The 22,485-nt window shown below is 33.6% G+C and overlaps 1 protein-coding gene across 2 annotated transcripts in view; it reads right to left on the minus strand.

Moving 5' to 3' along the window:
• The window catches only part of LOC143066912 (proline-, glutamic acid- and leucine-rich protein 1-like), a 27,639-nt gene continuing 5,154 nt past the window's right edge, over positions 1–22,485 (minus strand). For both annotated transcript variants that reach the window (XM_076239753.1, XM_076239752.1), the window contains 13 exons: positions 20,493–20,564; positions 19,881–19,934; positions 15,962–16,115; positions 14,860–14,986; positions 14,433–14,520; positions 13,942–14,036; positions 12,953–13,060; positions 4,818–4,956; positions 3,562–3,715; positions 2,581–2,636; positions 1,706–1,909; positions 565–1,152; positions 1–80 (listed from right to left, as the gene is read on the minus strand). In XM_076239753.1, the coding sequence (XP_076095868.1) occupies positions 15–80; positions 565–1,152; positions 1,706–1,909; positions 2,581–2,636; positions 3,562–3,715; positions 4,818–4,956; positions 12,953–13,060; positions 13,942–14,036; positions 14,433–14,520; positions 14,860–14,986; positions 15,962–16,115; positions 19,881–19,934; positions 20,493–20,564 (1,905 nt within the window). In that variant the 3' untranslated portion in view covers positions 1–14. The remainder of the gene's footprint in view (positions 81–564; positions 1,153–1,705; positions 1,910–2,580; positions 2,637–3,561; positions 3,716–4,817; positions 4,957–12,952; positions 13,061–13,941; positions 14,037–14,432; positions 14,521–14,859; positions 14,987–15,961; positions 16,116–19,880; positions 19,935–20,492; positions 20,565–22,485) is intronic.

The following is a 22,485-nucleotide window of genomic DNA, read 5'->3' on the forward strand; positions in this document are numbered from 1 at the left end:
ATCATGGTTGATTTTTATTGGTCTTCATCTATATCTACAAATGCTGACAGCATATCTTCTATGTTTTCCTGGTCTTCATTCTACAAAATACAAAACAAATATCAAACATTCAGAAATAATTATTCAGATTTCCAACACTGGACTGTCCAGTTTGGATATTCTATCAATCAGAATTCCAATTATTTTTGTGCATACATTAAATTATCTGTACAAACTGGGTGATAATTTTGAACAGTTATTAAAATTCTCTGTCTAAAATATCCTCTCGACAGTACAAAAAAAAACATTGTCTTATTAATTTCTGACAATTTTTCATTCGCAGCATTTGGATTTTGTTGTTTTCATGGAAGCATTAGCTTACTCATAGAAGCACAGGTTGATCTTAAACACTTTTGATGGTTATGTCTCCAACCGGTTATAGATATAATTTTTAACCATTCATGCAGTTGAAGAGGTAATGTTTTTAATTTTCACCTGACAAAAAAAATATTTGTTACTGTATCAAGGACATACAGGAATCCAAAATCTGACATTTATGCCTTTTAAAAATACAAGGCTACTTACAGACAATGTGTGTTTTTCTTCCTCTTTTTTCACTCCTTCTGAATTGTTCTCCCTAAGTAATATTTCAGGTGTTGATGATTCTTCAGTATCTTTTTGGTTGACACTTGACTCCATGAAACCTCCTGGTGTATCATCATCATCAGTATCCATGACGATAGCATCTTGTTCCTCCATTGGAGACTGTCTCTCATTAGAAAGGTTAGCTTTAATTTGACCTTGATTATTTGTTGACTTAGTAAAAGTATGGTCAATAATTTTAGACTGTTGATTGTCAGAATCACTGTGTCCCCCATGCTTTTGTTTTCTCTCATAGATATCCTTAACAGTAGTTTCACTTTCATCAGTAAAGATTTTTTTGGACTCTCCATTGTCTGTATTGTGTTTTTCTCCGACTGATTCAAATAAAGATGATGTTTTTTGTCCTGATAAATATATGCTGCTACTTTCTGCAGCTTTATCTTGCTGGATAATGTCAGTTTTATCTTCAATAACCTCCCTTGACACTGATTTTGGTACATTATAAGATGGAGCTCTGGCATGTATAAGGGCTTCACAGGCTTGTAGAGATTCTAGGCTGTATGACGATACCTGCAAGGTAAATAACAAACATTTCAATTCTATTGCATAATAATTTTTGAATCAAGCTAAAAGTTTAATGGAATAATTATAATTCTGCTTTCCCCTACATTGTTTTTTGTTGGGATTGGAGTTCCTTTGTAATTAGTTTTCTATGTTGTGTATACTGTGGTTGTTTTGGGGTTATTTTTAGTGATTTGCCATGCTGTTGCCAATTAGTAATTAACTTTTCAGTTTTCATATCCTATGGTATCTTTTGCCTCTCTTAAACAAAAATGTTGCTTGCTATATGTCCAGTGGCAAATATTTCATTAATATTGAGAACGTAATACACTAGGAAGATTCTGCAAAGTAGGTTGAACAGAATATAGTGTGGGAAGTTTGAAATGCCACTGGAAAAATGAAAGAAGCAAATTATGCCTTGCTACAGGCAAACATGCAAATAGAGGTGCACTTTTTATAGGTTTTCAATACAGTTATACTAGCTTCTGGAAGTTTTGAAAGTTTAAAAGGTGAAAAAACGTAGTTGCTTTAGAAATGTTAGCCTTAACTTGTTGATACATACCAACAAACTGCTGTCCTGAGATGTACATCTGAGAACTGATAGAGAATAATGCAGTAATGATGATGCTGTAGGATGTGGCATTACATTAAACGCTTGCATGACCCTGAGCAGACTGTGGCGACATCTATTATCAGTGTAAGGTATTCCATAGTTACCTTTACATCTGAAGGTAATGGCAACTGAAATAAGGAATTCTTGCAGCTCCTAAAAAATTAGTATTGCTCAAATTAGTTTCAGAGTATGAATATATAACATGTAAAATAGAAATATGTCAGATCTGCAGCAGACTATTTTTGTCTTTAAGAAAGAAAATGTTATCAAAGATAAACTGTCTTTGTAGATGAATAACTTTGAACTTTTCACTTAATGGCATACGATACAGTTACAGGGGAGATAATGACGTTGCTAACGTAAAACGTTATTTTTGCGACGTCAAACTATGACATATCGGGGAAAGATGCATTTTTCGACTGATTTTTATCATTCAAACTGATTTAAATTGAAAACGAGTGCATGGCCCCTATTTTTTAAAATGACATTTTGTCCCCAAAAAACAAATTGTGTTTATCTTTTAAAACAAAAAAGTTATGTCTTTCTTTCGAAAGACAAAATACGGCCACAAATCTGAATTTTGAGCAAAAATACAAAATTTCAACCTCATTTTACTCAAAAAGTAGCACATGAAGGTATACTTTTTATTACAAATTTGATTTAATCAGGCAAAAAATAGCCTATATGGAAATTTTCATCAAACTTTAGATACGGGATCAAAACTGTATCGTATGCCCTTAAGTGTAGCACTTTTTTTAGTACCAAAGTTACCTGAAAAATTATATGAATTATGAAAATATCAATCTCAATTAAAACATATTTACCTCAATTATTTTCTGCTTAAGTTGACAACCAACAGTAGTAAGGCACCAATATAAAACTGAAAATAAAAAAATCACTGTAGAAAAAATAGGTGTGACAAATCAACAGTCAATTAGAAAAAATAGGTGTGACAAATCAACAGTCAATTAGAAAAAATAGGTGTGACAAATCAACAGTCAATTAGAAAAAAATGAAACTAAATTTGTATATTAAGGTCCTTAAAAGTATGATTGTTTGATATATTGTTTCCTTTACATCATGATAATATCCATCAAATCTAGGGTAGTTACAATTAAATATCATCAATAAACCTCAAACCATTTAGACATATTTACATGTTGGTGCAAAATAAAGGACCATCATTCTTACCCAATACTAAATCTAACTTCAAAGCTTCAGTTAATTCCAAAAAAAACCCAGAAAATAAAACCATAACTGTAACATGATTTTAAATTTATAAAACTTTTTCTACATTTTGGTCGCTACTTTTATAATCATCTGGATTCCTAAAAAGTGATTTTTACATGCATGAATAAGGGAAACATCTCTACCTGTTTGTAATTATGAAAGTAAAATCCAATTATTGAAATTAAGAGGACAATATCTTTACAAGTTTTAGGTTTTGCTCATTGTTGAAACAGTAAGGAAACCTTAACATGTAAACTCTGGGAAACATTAAAAGTCAATGAACTATGAATAAAGGTTGCATGGCCAAATAACCTCTATAAAAATATATAGATATGCCAACGCTTATAAAACTTCATACCAAATACCATTGACTTATCTTAAGTGGTTCCATGTAAACTAAGCAAAAGTTTTAAAGTTAATAGACCAAGACTGAAGGACAGAGGCAAATAATTTCAATGGAAATGAGATGTACCAATCATAATACAAAATGTACAACTGCATATTAAATACCATTAACCTACCCATAATGCTTCTCTTTACAACTGACTTAATCAAAAACTAAGCTGCTATTTTACCTTCCAATGCTACCATACATAGTTCAGAGTTAGCCTCCAAATCTACTTTCTTCTGTGTACTAATTCCATGACTGATTTCAGAGTAACCTCCCTTCTTCTTCTTCTTAGATGGAGGAGGTTCAAAACTGTCTTTTGTGTTTTTGATGGAAACTGTCTAATAAAAATATCAAAAAAGTTAAAATAATTCAAACAATAAAATCTAGATCACTGCCATAAAAATACCAAGGTCATTAAAAAAAATAATTTGGAAAATATAAAACAAGATTTAACCTGTTCAAGCATTAAGATATGCCTTGGAGAAGAATAAAAGGCAGTAATTGATTAATGGGTCAGTCTTTGAAATTTGTTAAATGGATGATAAAAATCTAAGTACATAAAATATGATATAATTCCAACTCTGAAATATTTATAGCAGTAAACAACAAGAATGTGTCCATAGTACACGGAATTTATAGCAGTAAACAACAAGAATGTGTCCATAGTACACGGAATTTATAGCAGTAAACAACAAGAATGTGTCCATAGTACACGGATGCCCCACTTGCACTATCATTTTCTATGTTCTGTGGACTGTGACATCAGGGTCAAAACTCTAATTGGACTTTAAAATTAGAAAGATCCTACCATGGGGAACACTCAGTGAACTAATTTCAATTTGTTTAGACTTCAACTTCATCAAAAACTTTAACAAGAAGCAGGACAGACATCAATTAGACAGACAAATGGACACATAGACCGAAAAACATAATACCCTTAGTTGGGGCATAAAAAAAAATATATATAGGAATGTGTTGTTAAACACTAAAGGCACTGACTGCCCTAAGAGGGGGACTGCTCCAGTCATGCTTCAGTGACTCCCAATATAATCAATCAATTTTTTCCCACATAAAGGGGGGGGGGGCTTAGATACGCCTATGTAGATATAGTATCTTGAATAACCTTCATGTTATCTGTGTGAGGTCTGACATCATTGAGTATTTCCTGGACTAACCAGTCATCCTCGTCTGTAGTGAGGGACTACAGTACAGCCCCTCTTATAGTAACTTACCTTCATGTTATCTGTGTGAGGTCTGACATCATGGAGTATTTCCTGGACTAACCAGTCATCCTCGTCTGTAGTGAGGGACTACAGACCCTGTTATAGTAACTTACTTTCATGTTATCTGTGTGAGGTCTGACATCATGGAGTATTTCCTGGACTAACCAGTCATCCTCGTCTGTAGTGAGGGACTACAGACCCTGTTATAGTAACTTACCTTCATATTATCTGTGTGAGGTCTGACATCATGGAGTATTTCCTGGACTAACCAGTCATCCTCGTCTGTAGTAATTGTGAATGACTTTGTAGTTTGTAGCCAAAGTGCCAGTGTTTTGTATACTAACTGTCTTAAAGAGCTGAAGTATAAGAGTATAAATAGAGAAGGACAATTAACACACTAGTATATATACATGAATATTCTAATACCAATACTCAATAAAAACAAGAATGTGTCCATAGTACACAGATGCCCCACTTGCACTATCATTTTCTATGCTTAGTGGACCATGAAATTGGGGTGAAAACTCTTATTTGGCATTAAAATTAGAAAGATCATATCATAGGGAACATGTGTACTAAGTTTCAGGTTGATTGGACTTCAACTTCATCAAAAACTACCTTGACCAAAAACTTTAACCTGAAACTTGCACTATCATTTTCTATGTTCAGTGGCCAATCAAATTGGGGTAAAACCTCTAATTTGGCATTAAAATTAGAAAGATCATATCATAGGGAACATGTGTACTAAGTTTCAAGTTGATTGGACTTCAACTTCATCAATAAACAGCTGCGCCATGAGCGCATGATACGCCCTACGTCTTATGTGGAAGTCTTATGCAATAATCATAAATAGTTTATGAGAAAGTTTTAAGCAATAACCATATATTGTTTTAGAGACACGGCGGGACATGTGAAACCCCCACCCTGTTTTTTTTTACAAAAACTAAATATTACCAAAATAAAATTTTGAATCAAAACCAAAAAGTATACAGATCTTTAGATTAATATATCAAAGAAGTGTGTAAAGTTTTAAGCAATAATCATAACTTATTTTTGAGATACGGCGCGACATGTAAAAAACCCTCCCCTGTTTTACAAAATACTCAATAACTCAAAAATGAAATTTTGAATCATCACCAAAAAGTATACAGATATTGAGATTAATATAACAAAGACATGTGTAAAGTTTTACGCAATAATCATAAATCGTTTTTGAGATACGGCACAACATGTAAAAAAAAACCTCCCCCTTTTTTACAAAATACTAATAACTCAAAAATGAAATTTTGAATCATCACCAAAAAGTATACAGATATTGAGATTAATATAACAAAGACATGTGTAAAGTTTTAAGCAAAATCATAAATAGTTTTTGAGATATTGCGCGACATGTAAAAAAACCCTCCCCCTTTTTTACAAAATACTCAATAACTCAAAAATGAAATTTTGAATCATCACCAAAAAGTATACAGATATTGAGATTAATATAACTAAGAAGTGTTTAAAGTTTTAAGTCATAATCAAGAATCGTTTTTGAGATACAGTGCGACATGTGAAAAAAACACACCCCTCTTTTATTTATAAAGTGCCGTAACTCAAAAAGTTTAAATCTTATTTTCACCAAAAAGTATACAGATCATTTGACCATCATAAGAAACAACTACATTAAGTTTCATGAAATTTGGATAAGTCGTTCTCAAGTTATGGTGCGACATGTTTACGCCGGACAGACGGACGGACAGACAGACAGACGGACGGACGGACACCGGACATTTGTATACCATAATACATCCCGTCAAAATTTTGACGGGCGTATTAAAACTACCTTGACCAAAAACTTTAACCTGAAGTGGGACAAACAGACAGACGAACGGACGGACGAACAGACGGATGAACAGATAAGACGAACAGACCAGAAAACATAATGCACCTCTACTATCGTAAGTGGGGCATAAAAAAAAAACAAGCTATCCATGATTACCTCTAGTTGCTGTCTGTTTAATTTGTTTTTAGTTAATTGATTTTCAGAAATCAGACAGCTGGTTATTTTTGTTTGAATTGTTTCACATTTTGTCATGCCAGGGCCTTTTATAGCTGGCTGTATGGTATGGGTATTGGTCATTGTTAAAGGCTGTATGATATGGGTATTGGTCATTGTTAAAGGCTGTATGATATGGGTATTGGTCATTGTTAAAGCCTGTATGATATGGGTATTGGTCATTGTTAAAGGCTGTATGATATGGGTATTGGTCATTGTTAAAGGCTGTATGATATGGGTATTGGTCATTGTCAAAGCCTGTATGATATGGGTATTGCTCATTATCAAAGGCTGTATGATATGGGTATTGGTCATTGTTAAAGGCTGTATGATATGGGTATTGGTCATTGTTAAAGGCTGTATGATATGGGTATTGGTCATTGTTAAAGGCTGTATGATATGGGTATTGGTCATTGTCAAAGCCTGTATGATATGGGTATTGCTCATTATCAAAGGCTGTATGATATGGGTATTGGTCATTGTTAAAGGCTGTATGATATGGGTAGTGCTCATTGTTAAAGGCTGTATGATATGGGTATTGGTCATTGTTAAAGGCTGTATGATATGGGTATTGGTCATTGTTAAAGGCTGTATGATATGGGTATTGGTCATTGTTAAAGGCTGTATGATATGGGTATTGGTCATTGTCAAAGCCTGTATGATATGGGTATTGCTCATTATCAAAGGCTGTATGATATGGGTATTGGTCATTGTTAAAGGCTGTATGATATGGGTAGTGCTCATTGTTAAAGGCTGTATGATATGGGTATTGGTCATTGTTAAAGGCTGTATGATATGGGTATTGGTCATTGTCAAAGGTTGTATGATATGGGTATTGGTCATTGTTAAAGGCTGTATGATATGGGTAGTGCTCATTGTCAAAGGCTGTATGATATGGGTATTGGTCATTGTTAAAGGTTGTATGATATGGGTATTGGTCATTGTTAAAGGCTGTATGATATGGGTATTGGTCATTGTTAAAGGCTGTATGATATGGGTATTGGTCATTGTTAAAGGCTGTATGATATGGGTATTGCTCATTGTTAAAGGCTGTATGATATGGGTAGTGCTCATTGTCAAAGGCTGTATGATATGGGTATTGGTCATTGTCAAAGGTTGTATGATATGGGTATTGGTCATTGTTAAAGGCTGTATGATATGGGTATTGGTCATTGTTAAAGGCTGTATGATATGGGTATTGCTCATTGTTAAAGGCTGTATGATATGGGTATTGGTCATTGTTAAAGGCTGTATGATATGGGTATTGGTCATTGTTAAAGGCTGTATGATATGGGTATTGGTCATTGTTAAAGGCTGTATGATATGGGTATTGGTCATTGTTAAAGGCTGTATGATATGGGTATTGGTCATTGTTAAAGGCTGTATGATATGGGTATTGGTCATTATCAAAGGCTGTATGATATGGGTATTGGTCATTGTTAAAGGCTGTATGATAAGGGTATTGGTCATTATCAAAGGCTGTATGATATGGGTATTGGTCATTGTTAAAGGCTGTATGATATGGGTATTGGTCATTGTTAAAGGCTGTATGATATTGGTATTGGTCATTATCAAAGGCTGTATGATATGGGTATTGGTCATTGTTAAAGGCTGTATGATAAGGGTATTGGTCATTATCAAAGGCTGTATGATATGGGTATTGGTCATTGTTAAAGGCTGTATGATATGGGTATTGGTCATTGTTAAAGGCTGTATGATATGGGTATTGGTCATTGTTAAAGGCTGTATGATATTGGTATTGGTCATTATCAAAGGCTGTATGATATGGGTATTGGTCATTGTTAAAGGCTGTATGATATGGGTAGTGCTCATTGTTAAAGGCTGTATGATATGGGTAGTGCTCATTGTTAAAGGCTGTATGATATGGGTATTGGTCATTATCAAAGGTTGTATGATATGGGTAGTGCTCATTGTTAAAGGCTGTATGATATGGGTATTGGTCATTATCAAAGGCTGTATGATATGGGTATTGGTCATTATCAAAGGCTGTATGATATGGGTAGTGCTCATTGTTAAAGGCTGTATGATATGGGTATTGGTCATTATCAAAGGTTGTATGATATGGGTAGTGCTCATTGTTAAAGGCTGTATGATATGGGTATTGGTCATTATCAAAGGCTGTATGATATGGGTATTGCTCATTATCAAAGGCTGTATGATATGGGTAGTGCTCATTGTTAAAGGCTGTATGATATGGGTATTGGTCATTATCAAAGGTTGTATGATATGGGTAGTACTCATTGTTAAAGGCTGTATGATATGGGTATTGGTCATTATCAAAGGCTGTATGATATGGGTATTGGTCATTATCAAAGGCTGTATGATATGGGTAGTGCTCATTGTTAAAGGCTGTATGATATGGGTATTGGTCATTATCAAAGGCTGTATGATATGGGTATTGGTCATTGTTAAAGGCTGTACGATATGGGTATTGGTCATTGTTAAAGGCTGTATGATATGGGTATTGGTCATTGTCAAAGGCTGTATGATATGGGTATTGGTCATTGTTAAAGGCTGTATGATATGGGTATTGGTCATTGTTAAAGGCTGTATGATATGGGTATTGGTCATTGTTAAAGGCTGTATGATATGGGTATTGGTCATTGTTAAAGGCTGTATGATATGGGTATTGGTCATTATCAAAGGCTGTATGATATGGGTATTGGTCATTATCAAAGGCTGTATGATATGGGTAGTGCTCATTGTTAAAGGCTGTATGATATGGGTATTGGTCATTATCAAAGGCTATATGATATGGGTATTGGTCATTATCAAAGGCTGTATGATATGGGTAGTGCTCATTGTTAAAGGCTGTATGATATGGGTATTGGTCATTGTTAAAGGCTGTATGATATGGGTATTGGTCATTATCAAAGGTTGTATGATATGGGTAGTGCTCATTGTTAAAGGCTGTATGATATGGGTATTGGTCATTATCAAAGGCTGTATGATATGGGTATTGGTCATTGTTAAAGGCTGTATGATATGGGTATTGGTCATTATCAAAGGTTGTATGATATGGGTAGTGCTCATTGTTAAAGGCTGTATGATATGGGTATTGGTCATTATCAAAGGCTGTATGATATGGGTATTGGTCATTATCAAAGGCTGTATGATATGGGTAGTGCTCATTGTTAAAGGCTGTATGATATGGGTATTGGTCATTATCAAAGGCTGTATGATATGGGTATTGGTCATTATCAAAGGCTGTATGATATGGGTAGTGCTCATTGTTAAAGGCTGTATGATATGGGTATTAGTCATTATCAACGGCTGTATGATATGGGTATTGGTCATTATCAAAGGCTGTATGATATGGGTATTGGTCATTGTTAAAGGCTGTATGATATGGGTATTGCTCATTATCAAAGGCTGTATGATATGGGTATTGCTCATTGTCAAAGGCTGTATGATATGGGTAGTGCTCATTGTTAAAGGCTGTGTGATATGGGTATTGGTCATTGTCAAAGGCTGTATGATATGGGTATTGGTCATTGTTAAAGGCTGTGTGATATGGGTAGTGCTCATTGTTAAAGGCTGTGTGATATGGGTATTGGTCATTGTTAAAGGCTGTATGATATGGGTATTGGTCATTGTCAAAGGCTGTATGATATGGGTATTGGTCATTGTCAAAGGCTGTATGATATGGGTATTGCTCATTGTTAAAGGCTGTATGATATGGGTATTGCTCATTGTTAAAGGCTGTATGATATGGGTATTGCTCATTGTTAAAGGCTGTATGATATGGGTATTGCTCATTGTTAAAGGCTGTATGATATGGGTATTGGTCATTATCAAAGGTTGTATGATATGGGTATTGCTCATTGTTAAAGGCTGTATGATATGGGTATTGGTCATTGTTAAAGGCTGTATGATATGGGTATTGGTCATTGTCAAAGGCTGTATGATATGGGTATTGGTCATTGTTAAAGACTGTATGATATGGGTATTGGTCATTGTTAAAGGCTGTATGATATGGGTATTGGTCATTGTTAAAGGCTGTATGATATGGGTATTGGTCATTGTTAAAGGCTGTATGATATGGGTATTGGTCATTGTCAAAGGCTGTATGATATGGGTATTGATCATTGTTAAAGGCTGTATGATATGGGTATTGGTCATTGTTAAAGGCTGTATGATATGGGTATTGGTCATTATCAAAGGTTGTATGATATGGGTATTGCTCATTGTCAAAGGCTGTATGATATGGGTATTGGTCATTGTCAAAGGCTGTATGATATGGGTATTGGTCATTGTTAAAGGCTGTATGATATGGGTATTGGTCATTGTTAAAGGCTGTATGATATGGGTATTGGTCATTGTCAAAGGCTGTATGCTATGGGTATTGGTCATTATCAAAGGTTGTATGATATGGGTATTGCTCATTGTCAAAGGCTTTATGATATGGGTATTGGTCATTGTCAAAGGCTGTATGATATGGGTATTGGTCATTGTCAAAGGCTGTATGATATGGGTATTGGTCTTTGTTAAAGGTTGTATGATATGGGTATTGCTCATTGTCAAAGGTTGTATGATATGGGTATTGGTCATTGTTAAAGGCTGTATGATATGGGTATTGGTCATTGTTAAAGGCTGTATGATATGGGTATTGGTCATTGTTAAAGGCGCCTGTATGATATGGGTATTGGTCATTGTCAAAGGCTGTATGATATGGGTATTGGTCATTGTCAAAGGCTGTATGATATGGGTATTGGTCATTGTTAAAGGCTGTATGATATGGGTATTGGTCATTGTTAAAGGCTGTATGATATGGGTATTGGTCATTGTTAAAGGCTGTATGATATGGGTATTGGTCATTGTTAAAGGCTGTATGATATGGGTATTGGTCATTGTTAAAGGCTGTATGATATGGGTATTGGTCATTGTCAAAGGCTGTATGATATGGGTATTGGTCATTGTCAAAGGCTGTATGATATGGGTATTGGTCATTGTTAAAGGCTGTATGGTATGGGTATTGGTCATTGTTAAAGGCTGTATGATATGGGTATTGGTCTTTGTTAAAGGCTGTATGATATGGGTATTGGTCATTGTTAAAGGCTGTATGATATGGGTATTGGTCATTGTTAAAGGCTGTATGATATGGGTATTGCTCATTATCAAAGGCTGTATGATATGGGTATTGGTCATTGTCAAAGGCTGTATGGTATGGGTATTGGTCATTGTAAAAGGCTGTATGATATGGGTATTGCTCATTATCAAAGGCTGTATGATATGGGTATTGGTCATTGTCAAAGGCTGTATGGTATGGGTATTGGTCATTGTTAAAGGCTGTATGATATGGGTATTGCTCATTATCAAAGGCTGTATGATATGGGTATTGCTCATTGTTAAAGGCTGTATGATATGGGTATTGGTCATTGTTAAAGGCTGTATGATATGGGTATTGCTCATTATCAAAGGCTGTATGATATGGGTATTGGTCATTGTTAAAGGCTGTATGATATGGGTATTGGTCATTGTCAAAGGCTGTATGATATGGGTATTGGTCATTGTTAAAGGCTGTATGATATGGGTATTGGTCATTGTTAAAGGCTGTATGATATGGGTATTGGTCATTGTCAAAGGCTGTATGATATGGGTATTGGTCATTGTCAAAGGCTGTATGATATTGGTATTGGTCATTGTCAAAGGCTGTATGATATTGGTATTGGTCATTGTTAAAGGCTGTATGATATGGGTATTGGTCATTGTTAAAGGCTGTATGATATCGGTATTGCTCATTGTTAAAGGCTGTATGATATGGGTATTGGTCATTGTTAAAGGCTGTATGATATGGGTATTGGTCATTGTTAAAGGCTGTATGGTAACATATAGTTGCTTACATCCACATAATTTCTACACTTATGTTCATTTGTCTCAACCATATCTCCCTACTTTCATTTTTTCCTACCCAGCTTAAAATAGAATCTAATATTAAATCATTTTTTTTATTTTCCTAATTTTAACATGCTGTTGTATCATATGTATTTTAATGTGTTTTATCAATTTCTATGACTTGCAGTCAAATCATTCAATACCAAAAGGAAAAGACCATAATTATCTCACCTGTGGGCCCTGTTCTGACCATAAACATAATTATCTCACCTGTGGGCCCTGTTCTGACCATAAAAATAATTATCTCACCTGTGGGCCTGTTCTGACCATAAACATAATTATCTCACCTGTGGGCCCTGTTCTGACCATAAACATAATTATCTCACCTGTGGGCCCTGTTCTGACCATAATTATCTCACCTGTGGGCCCTGCTCTAACCATAAACATAATTATCTCACCTGTGGGCCCTGTTCTGACCATAAACAACTTTAGTCCTGAATAACATTAATTCTTTGACCATCACAGTTATAATGCTCTTGGAATATGGTAGGAGTAATGTTTTACATCTGAAATTAAACCACAAATAAAGTAGACACATCCACAAATATTCTTTAGTCATATCTTAATTGCAGACTGGAATAATTTTTCATCCATATTTTGGTCAAAAAAGGTTGTTTCCTTTAACCTGACCCAATCACAAAAAACTGTTTAAAAGTTTCAAGTGAATTAACCATGATGATGGGGAGAGACCTATATTATCTACATGGAAAGGAGATGTGAAATACTAATAAAACAGCATACCAAATAGCATTGAATTATCATTAGTGGTTCATCTAAACAAACTTCAACGTTTATAATATGCAAAAGTTTCAGTTAACAGACTTTGGCATAGGGGACGAGGCCAAATAATCTCCATGGCAATGAAATCTGCTAATACAACTGCATAAAAAGTATCCTTGAGCTACCACTGGGTGTTTCCCTTCAACTGACGCAATCACAAAATATGCTAACTAAGCAAAAGTTTTTAAGGCAATAGACCATGACTGAGGAGACAGAGCAAAACAATCTCTGAGGAAATAAGATGTGCCAATGCTGAAACAACTGCATACCAAATAAACAGACCTAATCATGAACTAATATATTATTGACCATTCTGCAACCTCTGCTGACAACAGCATGCCTATATCTCACTTTTAGGACTTTGCCAATGTTAGAAAAAATATATTTCTCAAACATACTACAGTAATCAAATATATTTCCTTATTATTATTGAGGCACAACTAAATGGTATATATTTTTATAATGTTTCCAATGCAACTAAATATAACCTAGTATTTAAATAAGATTTTTAAAGTTATAAAAAGGCGACAACATTTGTTACAAGTTATACAAGGGAGACAACATTTGTTATAAGTTATAGAAGGGAGACAATCTGTTTTGTATTTACCTTGAAATAAGACTGTGAAGACAAAGTACTGCATCACTGTGTAGTGTTGATATATATCCTGATAACAACAACCTTTCTGTAGAGGGTCTCAAAGTCTACAACAACAGAAATCTGTATGAAGCAGGCATAAAATACACATGAACTCATCATGAATTTGAGGAGTAGAAAAATTACATTAATATAAATAGTCCCCAATATGTCAAACTTAAATCTTTCCTTTAAAAGTACATCATCAATGTAACAAAATGGTGAAAATAAATTAGCATAATAGGTGAGAAGGGCTAAATATGTAAAAGTAGATTCATTGTCCTTCAACCAAATATTGTGTCAACTGTCTTTAAAACACCTTTTTCCTTATTCTGTTACTTTTTGTTTGAAAATTAGATAAATTGATGACATGACTTAGATTCATAGGATAATTGACAAACTTCACAAAGCATATGTATATACTTGAGCAAGTATTATTAGATATGTTATTATAAAGTACTTACTAAATCTCTGATATTGACAGATAACACTTTAGTCACAAGTCTTATGACATCACTAACTGGTATTCTGACAGGAGCTGGAAATGGTTGACTGAAAATAGCAAAAATTCTTTAAATGAACAATCCTTCTTAACTTTTTTCACTCAGGGGCCAGATATTCTACCAACTTAAACATCAAATATCCCCATATAAAATTTATGGCCAAATAGTTTTCTAAATCATTGCATGCAAATGATATTTTAATATTAAATTACTTTTGAACTGTATTGATATGCATTCACTTTTTATTCACTGAAAAAATGTTGTTTTTTTTGCATTTGTTGAACTCTCAATCTGAAAACTAAACCCAACAGTGTTGAATTTAGATTTTTATGCTTTGTTTGTCCCTCAAGGTGTTAATGATAATCACCTGAGAGTTAACTGTAATTACCTGAGTAATTCTTGTAAACAAAGACAATAAGTATGGTGATAAGATGATAAAATGTTAAATCTGTTTGTGTATGTCTCTGGAAGTTCTCTCATTGGCAGGACTTGAACACTAAATGTTGATTCTAACTCTGGAAAAGAAAATATTAACATTGAAGTTACATTTGCTTTAGGCCCCATATCAATATGTACAGATGAACACACCAGTGGATAGTCTTATAAGTATTCATACCACATCCCTGTATCTTTATATATATTGTAATTCTACTTTTACTTTTTTAAATTTCCTTACTATCTGACAAGAATTGAACACTTTGAGAGCACTTTCAATCCAATTCTCTATAGAAGTTATATTTCTACGGAAAATAACCCTGCAAATATAATTGATCAGCCCTGATTTTTTAAACTTGTATCCAGATATTGCTGATATAAACCATGCTGTAAATTTCATTACAGTCCTAAAAGAAATATATAGGCTTAACAGTGCTTATAATGAAACTTTCAAAATATAATCTATATTTCTAAAGGTCAAAAATCCTTTAAAAATATTGATTTAAAACAAATTGTCTGAGACATTGCTGAAAAAAACTATGTGTAAATATCATAAAAATCTGTCAAGAATGTATACATGAGGGAGCTAACAAGACTGAAAAGATACATGCCCATTAATTTTATTCCCTGCAACATGTATAGTGTGTGGATCGATAAGAGAGAAGGCTGACTAAAGTAGGTATTTAGACACATAGTTTTATGAAAGTTTCTGAAGTAGAGCAATATTTACAACAAGTGAAACTGTGAGCAGTAAACTGTGAGCTACTGCTCACTGATGATACCCCTGCCTACCCAGGAAGTTGTTGAGTGATGAATTTGAAATGCTTATGATGTAGATGTGATGACAAAAATTCATGTGATGGATAGACAGACTGACTGACAAATAGATGGATGGACAGACAGACAGACAGAGGTAAAACAGTATACCTCCAAAAAATAATTATGTGTTTAATAAAATCATTATGAGGTTTATTCAAGCCATTATAAAGAAGGTTAACTACTTCTGTTAGACAGGTAATGGTCTGTTGAAACTTGTACGACCAGGCCTCACTTACCAGGTATATTCAAGCCATTATAAAGAAGGTTAACTACTTCTGTTAGACTGGTAATGATCTGTTGAAACTTGTTCGACCAGGCCTCGGTGAAATGGATCCCCTTGTTTCCTCCACCACCAACTCTAGCAAGCAATACATACAGGGCAATAGCTTCCTGGAAAATAAAACTTTCCTTTAAAACTCTTAACTAGCTTCCTTCAAGTTCTCATCTCTACTCAATACAACCAGATGCTCCGCAGGGCGTAGCTTTATACGACCGCAGAGGTTGAACCCTGAACGGTTGGGGCAAGTATGGACACAACATTCAAGCTGGATTCAGCTCTAAATTTGGATTGTGATTAAATAGTTGACACAGCATAGGTTTCTGACACAGAATGAATGTGTTCTAATGAACTTAAAATTTTTGTTTTCTCTTAGAGCAATTCACTATGCTGTTGAATATTAATCCTCTCAAAAAAATGTTTGAAGAAATTTTCTTTTTTATTTATGAAATTTCAAATGAGAAAAATTGAACCCAATTTTTTTAATCACATCCCCCTTTCCCTTATTCCAAAACTAATCTCAATTAAAATTTCTAATGGAGTTTGCAACAATAACTACTCATTTAAATACATCATAAAATATTAAGATGTAAAAAAACTGCTTGTTATCACTGAATGGTAAAGATTATTATAATTTATCAGTTGGTAGTAAAAAGTGAATATACATTGTATATTGTATATAACAAAGATTTAAGTTGATTCTGGACAAAGAAAGATAACTCCAATTAAAAAAAAATCTTGCTATTGCACAATATTTTGCAATTAGATATTTCTTGCTTACTATTCTGGACAAAGAAAGATAACTCTAATTAAAAAAAAATTTGCTATTTCACAATACTGTGCAATTGAAAAGACTTGCTATTGCACAATACTTAATATAATAATTTTAGATCCTGATTTGGACCAACTTGAAAACTGGGCCCATAATAAAAAATCTAAGTACATTTTTGGATTCAGCATATCAAAGAACCCCAAGATTTCAATTTTTGTTAAAATCAGACTAAGTTTAATTTTGGACCCTTTGGACTTTAGTGTAGACCAATTTGAAAACAGGACCAAAAATGAAGAATCTACATACACAGTTAGATTTGGTATATCAAAGAACCCCATTTATTCAATTTTTGATGAAATCAAACAAAGTTTAATTTTGGACCCCGATTTGGACCAACTTGAAAACTGGGCCAATAATCAAGAATCTAAGTACATTTTTAGATTCAGCATATCAAAGAACCTAACTGATTCATTTTTTGTCAAAATCAAACTAAGTTTAATTTTGGACCCTTTGGACCTTAATGTAGACCAATTTGAAAACGGGACCAAAAGTTAAGAATCTACATACACAGTCATGACAGTTAGATTCGGCATATCAAAGAACCCCAATTATTCAATTTTGATGAAATCAAACAAAGTTTAATTTTGGACCCTTTGGGCCCCTTATTCTGTTGGGACCAAAACTCCCAAAATCAATACCAACCTTCCTTTTATGGTCATAAACCTTGTGTTTAAATTTCATAGATTTCTATTTACTTAAACTAAAGTTATTGTGTGAAAACCAAGAATAATGCTTATTTGGGCCCTTTTTTGGCCCCTAATTCCTAAACTGTTGAAACCAAAACTCCCAAAATCAATCCCAACCGTTCTTTTGTGGTCATAAACCTTGTGTCAAAATTTCATAGATTTCTATTAACTTAAACTAAAGTTATAGTGCGAAAACCAAGAAAATGCTTATTTGGGCCCTTTTTGGCCCCTAATTCCTAAAATGTTGGGACCAAAACTCCCAAAATCAATACCAACCTTCCTTTTGTGGTCATAAACCTTGTGTTAAAATTTCATAGATTTCCATTCACTTTTACTAAAGTTAGAGTGCGAAAACTAAAAGTATTCGGACGACGACAACGACGACGACGCCAACGTGATAGCAATATACGACGAAAAATTTTTCAAATTTTGCGGTCGTATAAAAAATTACTATATATATATAATAATATTTTTAAATTTGCAAACTATATTTCACATAAAATAATTAATGCCAGTCTTTTATATTTGTTCGATTCGTTCATTTTATAGAACGGATATACGGTAAATTTTCCACTACTGCACGTTTCAAAATGTTTGCTCACATCTTGCATTCGTGTGGATGGATCTTGTATCTGTTGTCTGTGAAAATGAACTCTTTGACAAATTGAATTACCAGTCTGTCCGATGTACCATTCCTTGCAAGTGCTGCATACAATACAGTAAATAAGGTTTACCGTTTTGCAATTCATGTCTGCATTTGGAACAATGGTTTGGCCGTTTTTCAATGTTATTTGGGGGCCAGTTGCCATATATTCACAAAGACCACATCAAGATTCTATAACATGAAGGAATCGAACAAATATAAAAGACTGGCAAAGGAAGCACACTTTATAAAGGACTTTCAGCCAAAATTAAACGGATCTACGTAAACACGTTTGATTTATCTCCCCTTACCGTTATTGTAACGTAATAAACGTTACTAACGGCAGTGTCGTCAAGGACATTGTTAAAACGTCGCCTGAAGATTGCCAGAAGGCATGAAAGCGCTAGTGACAATATTTTAACGAACTGTTATTATTTGATGTGAAATGTAGTTTGCAAATTTAAAAATATTATTATATACATTCTGTACACCGTGTTTATTTACTTTTTTTCAATAGTTTCATATGCTCATGGACTTTTTTTTATAGGCATTCAATGTGATCTCATACTGACTATGATGATGATGGCTGCGTGAATGCTGCTCAACTTACAACTTGTGTGAGATTAATCAATGCCAATTCATAATATGATATATTCAAACATTGCAATTTAAAGGGGCACTAGCTACGAGGTTCAATCAATAATGAAAGTGAAATAGTGAAATAATAATTCGCTTTTAGCAGCCAAAACAGTTCAATTTTGTCATATTAAGCTAAGAAACATTGAAAATTAATTATTCACTTGCAAGTGAATAACTCGACCTAATTAAATCCGTATTCATGTGAACTTCAATTCAACCCCCTAGCTAGAGATTGACAACGCATGCTTTGTACGTGTACTGGTTATTTAAAGAAAAAGAATGTCAACAATGAAAGTGAAACAAGGGTAAATCATTTGATAACTGATTCGAGCCACATAAAATTATTTTAATACGGGTAAAAACAATGAGAAACATGCATTTTTAATCTATAAAATAAAATCAAACAGACCTATAAAAATCCAATTGCATGTGTTGACCTAATCTAATCATATCTTTATTTATGTTTACATCGCCTATATGGTCATCTGAGGTCAAATAAATAGTTAACTAGATGGCGTCTGGACTAAAATACACACGAAACGAACCTATATATTATCAACCCAATGCTCTGTAAACTGTTTATTTTAGACTTTTGATAGTGTGGATAAATGTTTTACATTGTTATATATCAAATATGAGAAGTCAGATCGGTGACCATGAATTTGACAGCTAGTGCCCCTTTAAACTAGGTGTTATTTATATCTAAAGCTAATTAATTCAAAACTTTATTATATCTTTCACAATACTGAATAGAATAAATATAATTGAAGAAAAAGTACATTATGGTTTATCTATATAACATTGGTTTTATGTAAGGTGACTACATTTATAATTTTCCTTATTCAAACAGACTTATGAAATCTTGTCTCATTATATCTTTCACAATATTGAATAGAATAAATATGTCTGAAGAAACGGTACATTATGTTTTTCCTATATAACATTGGTTTAACGTAAGGTGACTACATTTATAATTTTCCCTATTCAAACAGACTTATGATAATGAGTAGTGTTATTTATAAGATGGAAACATTTGAATCAGACAAAGAATTTTGTTCTTGTTAATTGTAAATTATACCTTTGGTACAGACTGCTCCTTAAATAACTCTGTCACCATAACATCCAATTTAGTCTACAATATACAAAGTCATAAATATATGCATTCTGTAATATATAAGTGCCTATAAATAGCAGCACATGACATACAAATCTATGGGAGTGTGGATTAACCAGTACAGAGATTAATTCAATTACACAAATAAAATTATAGATTGCCTAACAATGTAATTTTAACACACTATTTAGTATGTAAGTATAAGAATGTTTAAAATATTTACAAAATGATGAAAATAATCGCAATATTTCGCTAGACATTCTGTAATATATACATACAACGTATCAAGAAAATAAAGTACATTAGTTCTCCGTCAGACATCCTCTATAAGAAATGATGAAGTACATAAATTGCCATAGGAGACTACAAAATTCAAACAAACTAGAACATTAATGTGAATTTGAATGGTTGCATGAACCCTTTAAAATTTTAATAAATTACATGCATGTTAATTTCTATTTAATTCTAAGTCTAATTGGCAATCGCACCACCTTTTTTCATCTTAATAAGTTTTTCCAAATTATATCCCGAGGTTTCTGACGACATTGGTGATCTTCAGTTAGCCACATCACTAACCTTGAATGTTCCACAGGGTCCTGGATAACTTTGAATGCATACTCCTAGTAGCTTGAGTGATGCTGTAAGCCACTGAAATAAAAACATATTCAATACCTGTAATGTGGTCATATGAAAAACTAATACTCATATTTACCATGTTTATAGCATAGACAAAGGTAGACAACTCAAGGACTTTACAGGTGGAATTTGATTAAGATAACTTTAACTACAATAAAAAATCAAAGAGCAGAATGCTCTGAGGGATACGATTGCCATAGTTTTCATTGACCCATGTATAGCAGTTCTGCCAACTTTTTATTAAGCAAATGTGTGAGATTCGGCCAAAATTGAAAAGATCAAAGAGGGAAAAAATAGATCCAAGGATACTGCCGCAAAAAAGCATGAACATGCGTGAGTCTTGCGCATTTTTGGCAGCCCTGGTACAGCTGGATAGTATTATTTTCAAAACTAATTCAACTGCACATGCAAAATGTAATAATCGGAATAGTCACTCAACTTTAAAAATAGCCAATCCCGTATACAAGTGTATGAGCAATGTTCTTATTGTGTTTTATTTTTGTACTATCAATGCCAAGTTTACTTTCCACAGCAGTCACTGAGAGTTAAGAGAAGTTATTTCACTTCGTAGCCCCACAGGACGCAATTACAACTGGACACAATTACGAACGATTTCAAATGTTTGCCCTCTGAGATCATATTTATTTATATTTATCAATAAATGTTTTTATATATATAAAACCCTATTAAAATTCCCTTGTTTTCATGATAATACAATTTATGTGCACTTAGTTAATGTTGATGATGATGACAAAATCATTCTGAAAATATTATAAGAACGGCAATCTGGCCTACAAGTTATATAAAAAAAAACATAAAGGTAAGTGCAAATTGCCTTCTTTTGTTAATATATAGAAAGAAAAATATCTCCTGATTCTGTTCATATGAGTGATGCCTTTTATCTTGCCCAAATAACCCCACAATTGACGTTTTTTAGACTCTTGTGACCCTATTTATGGTCAAAAGAAAATATGTTAAATTCATCAAAAAGTCCAGAGAACTCCGAAAGAAATGTTGACCTATATAAAAAAAATTCATAGATGATTGATAAGTACACCACCGAAACGGATAAACTTGAATTTAGTCCTCCTTTAAAGGAGGAACTTACACAAAAATAAAAAAATCAGAAATCTTTCCTTTACACATGACCGACATTTCGTCTGCAACCATGGCTGAAGTAATTGAAGTAAAAAACAAACTTGTGCATCTAATTTTCCCATGAAAATGTGTTAGAGATAAAGATTAATGTATGCTTTATCAATCTAGACTGTTGTCATTGATTTCTTCTGCAAAATATATCAATATAGTGCTGTTCGGAATTGCGTCCATATGTGGCTCTCTTGACCCGTAAAACGAGGTCACGAAAATCTTACTAAAGTATCCTATCGTGAATAAAAATGTATGTGGGATATATTGCAAAATGGAAAGCCTTCATACATCTTAAATTCTATGGTATAAACAATTCAAGAAAAGTTGTCTAAATAAAAAAATATTAATTACAGTTCAAAAATCGTTCGTAATTGTGTCAAGTGAGGCTATCTTATCACCGTTAATTCTAGGAGGAACCCCATTTCTAACACTTTAAATATTAATTTCCTTTGGGTCAGTGGGCATGACTCCTTTCCGTACACACTCCTCTGTTTAGATTGAGATCGTTCTGAATATAATACGACGTTTATTAACATCAAGGATTTGTATAGTGAGTATTTTGATTTGACGGAAAAAACTTCCGGAAGGGGGACAACTCGAAACAATAATATGGAAGACTCTATTTCGGCTGAAGGGGTGTTAGGTAAACTGTGGACTACATTTATTTTAATTGATGCATATGATTTAAAATTATGCAACAACAATAACCCTGAATAGCAGACAGACATAGAAAGAATCCCATGAGTTTCAAATTAATCAATGAAGCGGGGAACCCAGAGCAACC

Source organism: Mytilus galloprovincialis, chromosome 3 (assembly GCF_965363235.1).
Source record: "Mytilus galloprovincialis chromosome 3, xbMytGall1.hap1.1, whole genome shotgun sequence".
Taxonomy (NCBI): Eukaryota; Metazoa; Mollusca; class Bivalvia; order Mytilida; family Mytilidae; genus Mytilus; species Mytilus galloprovincialis.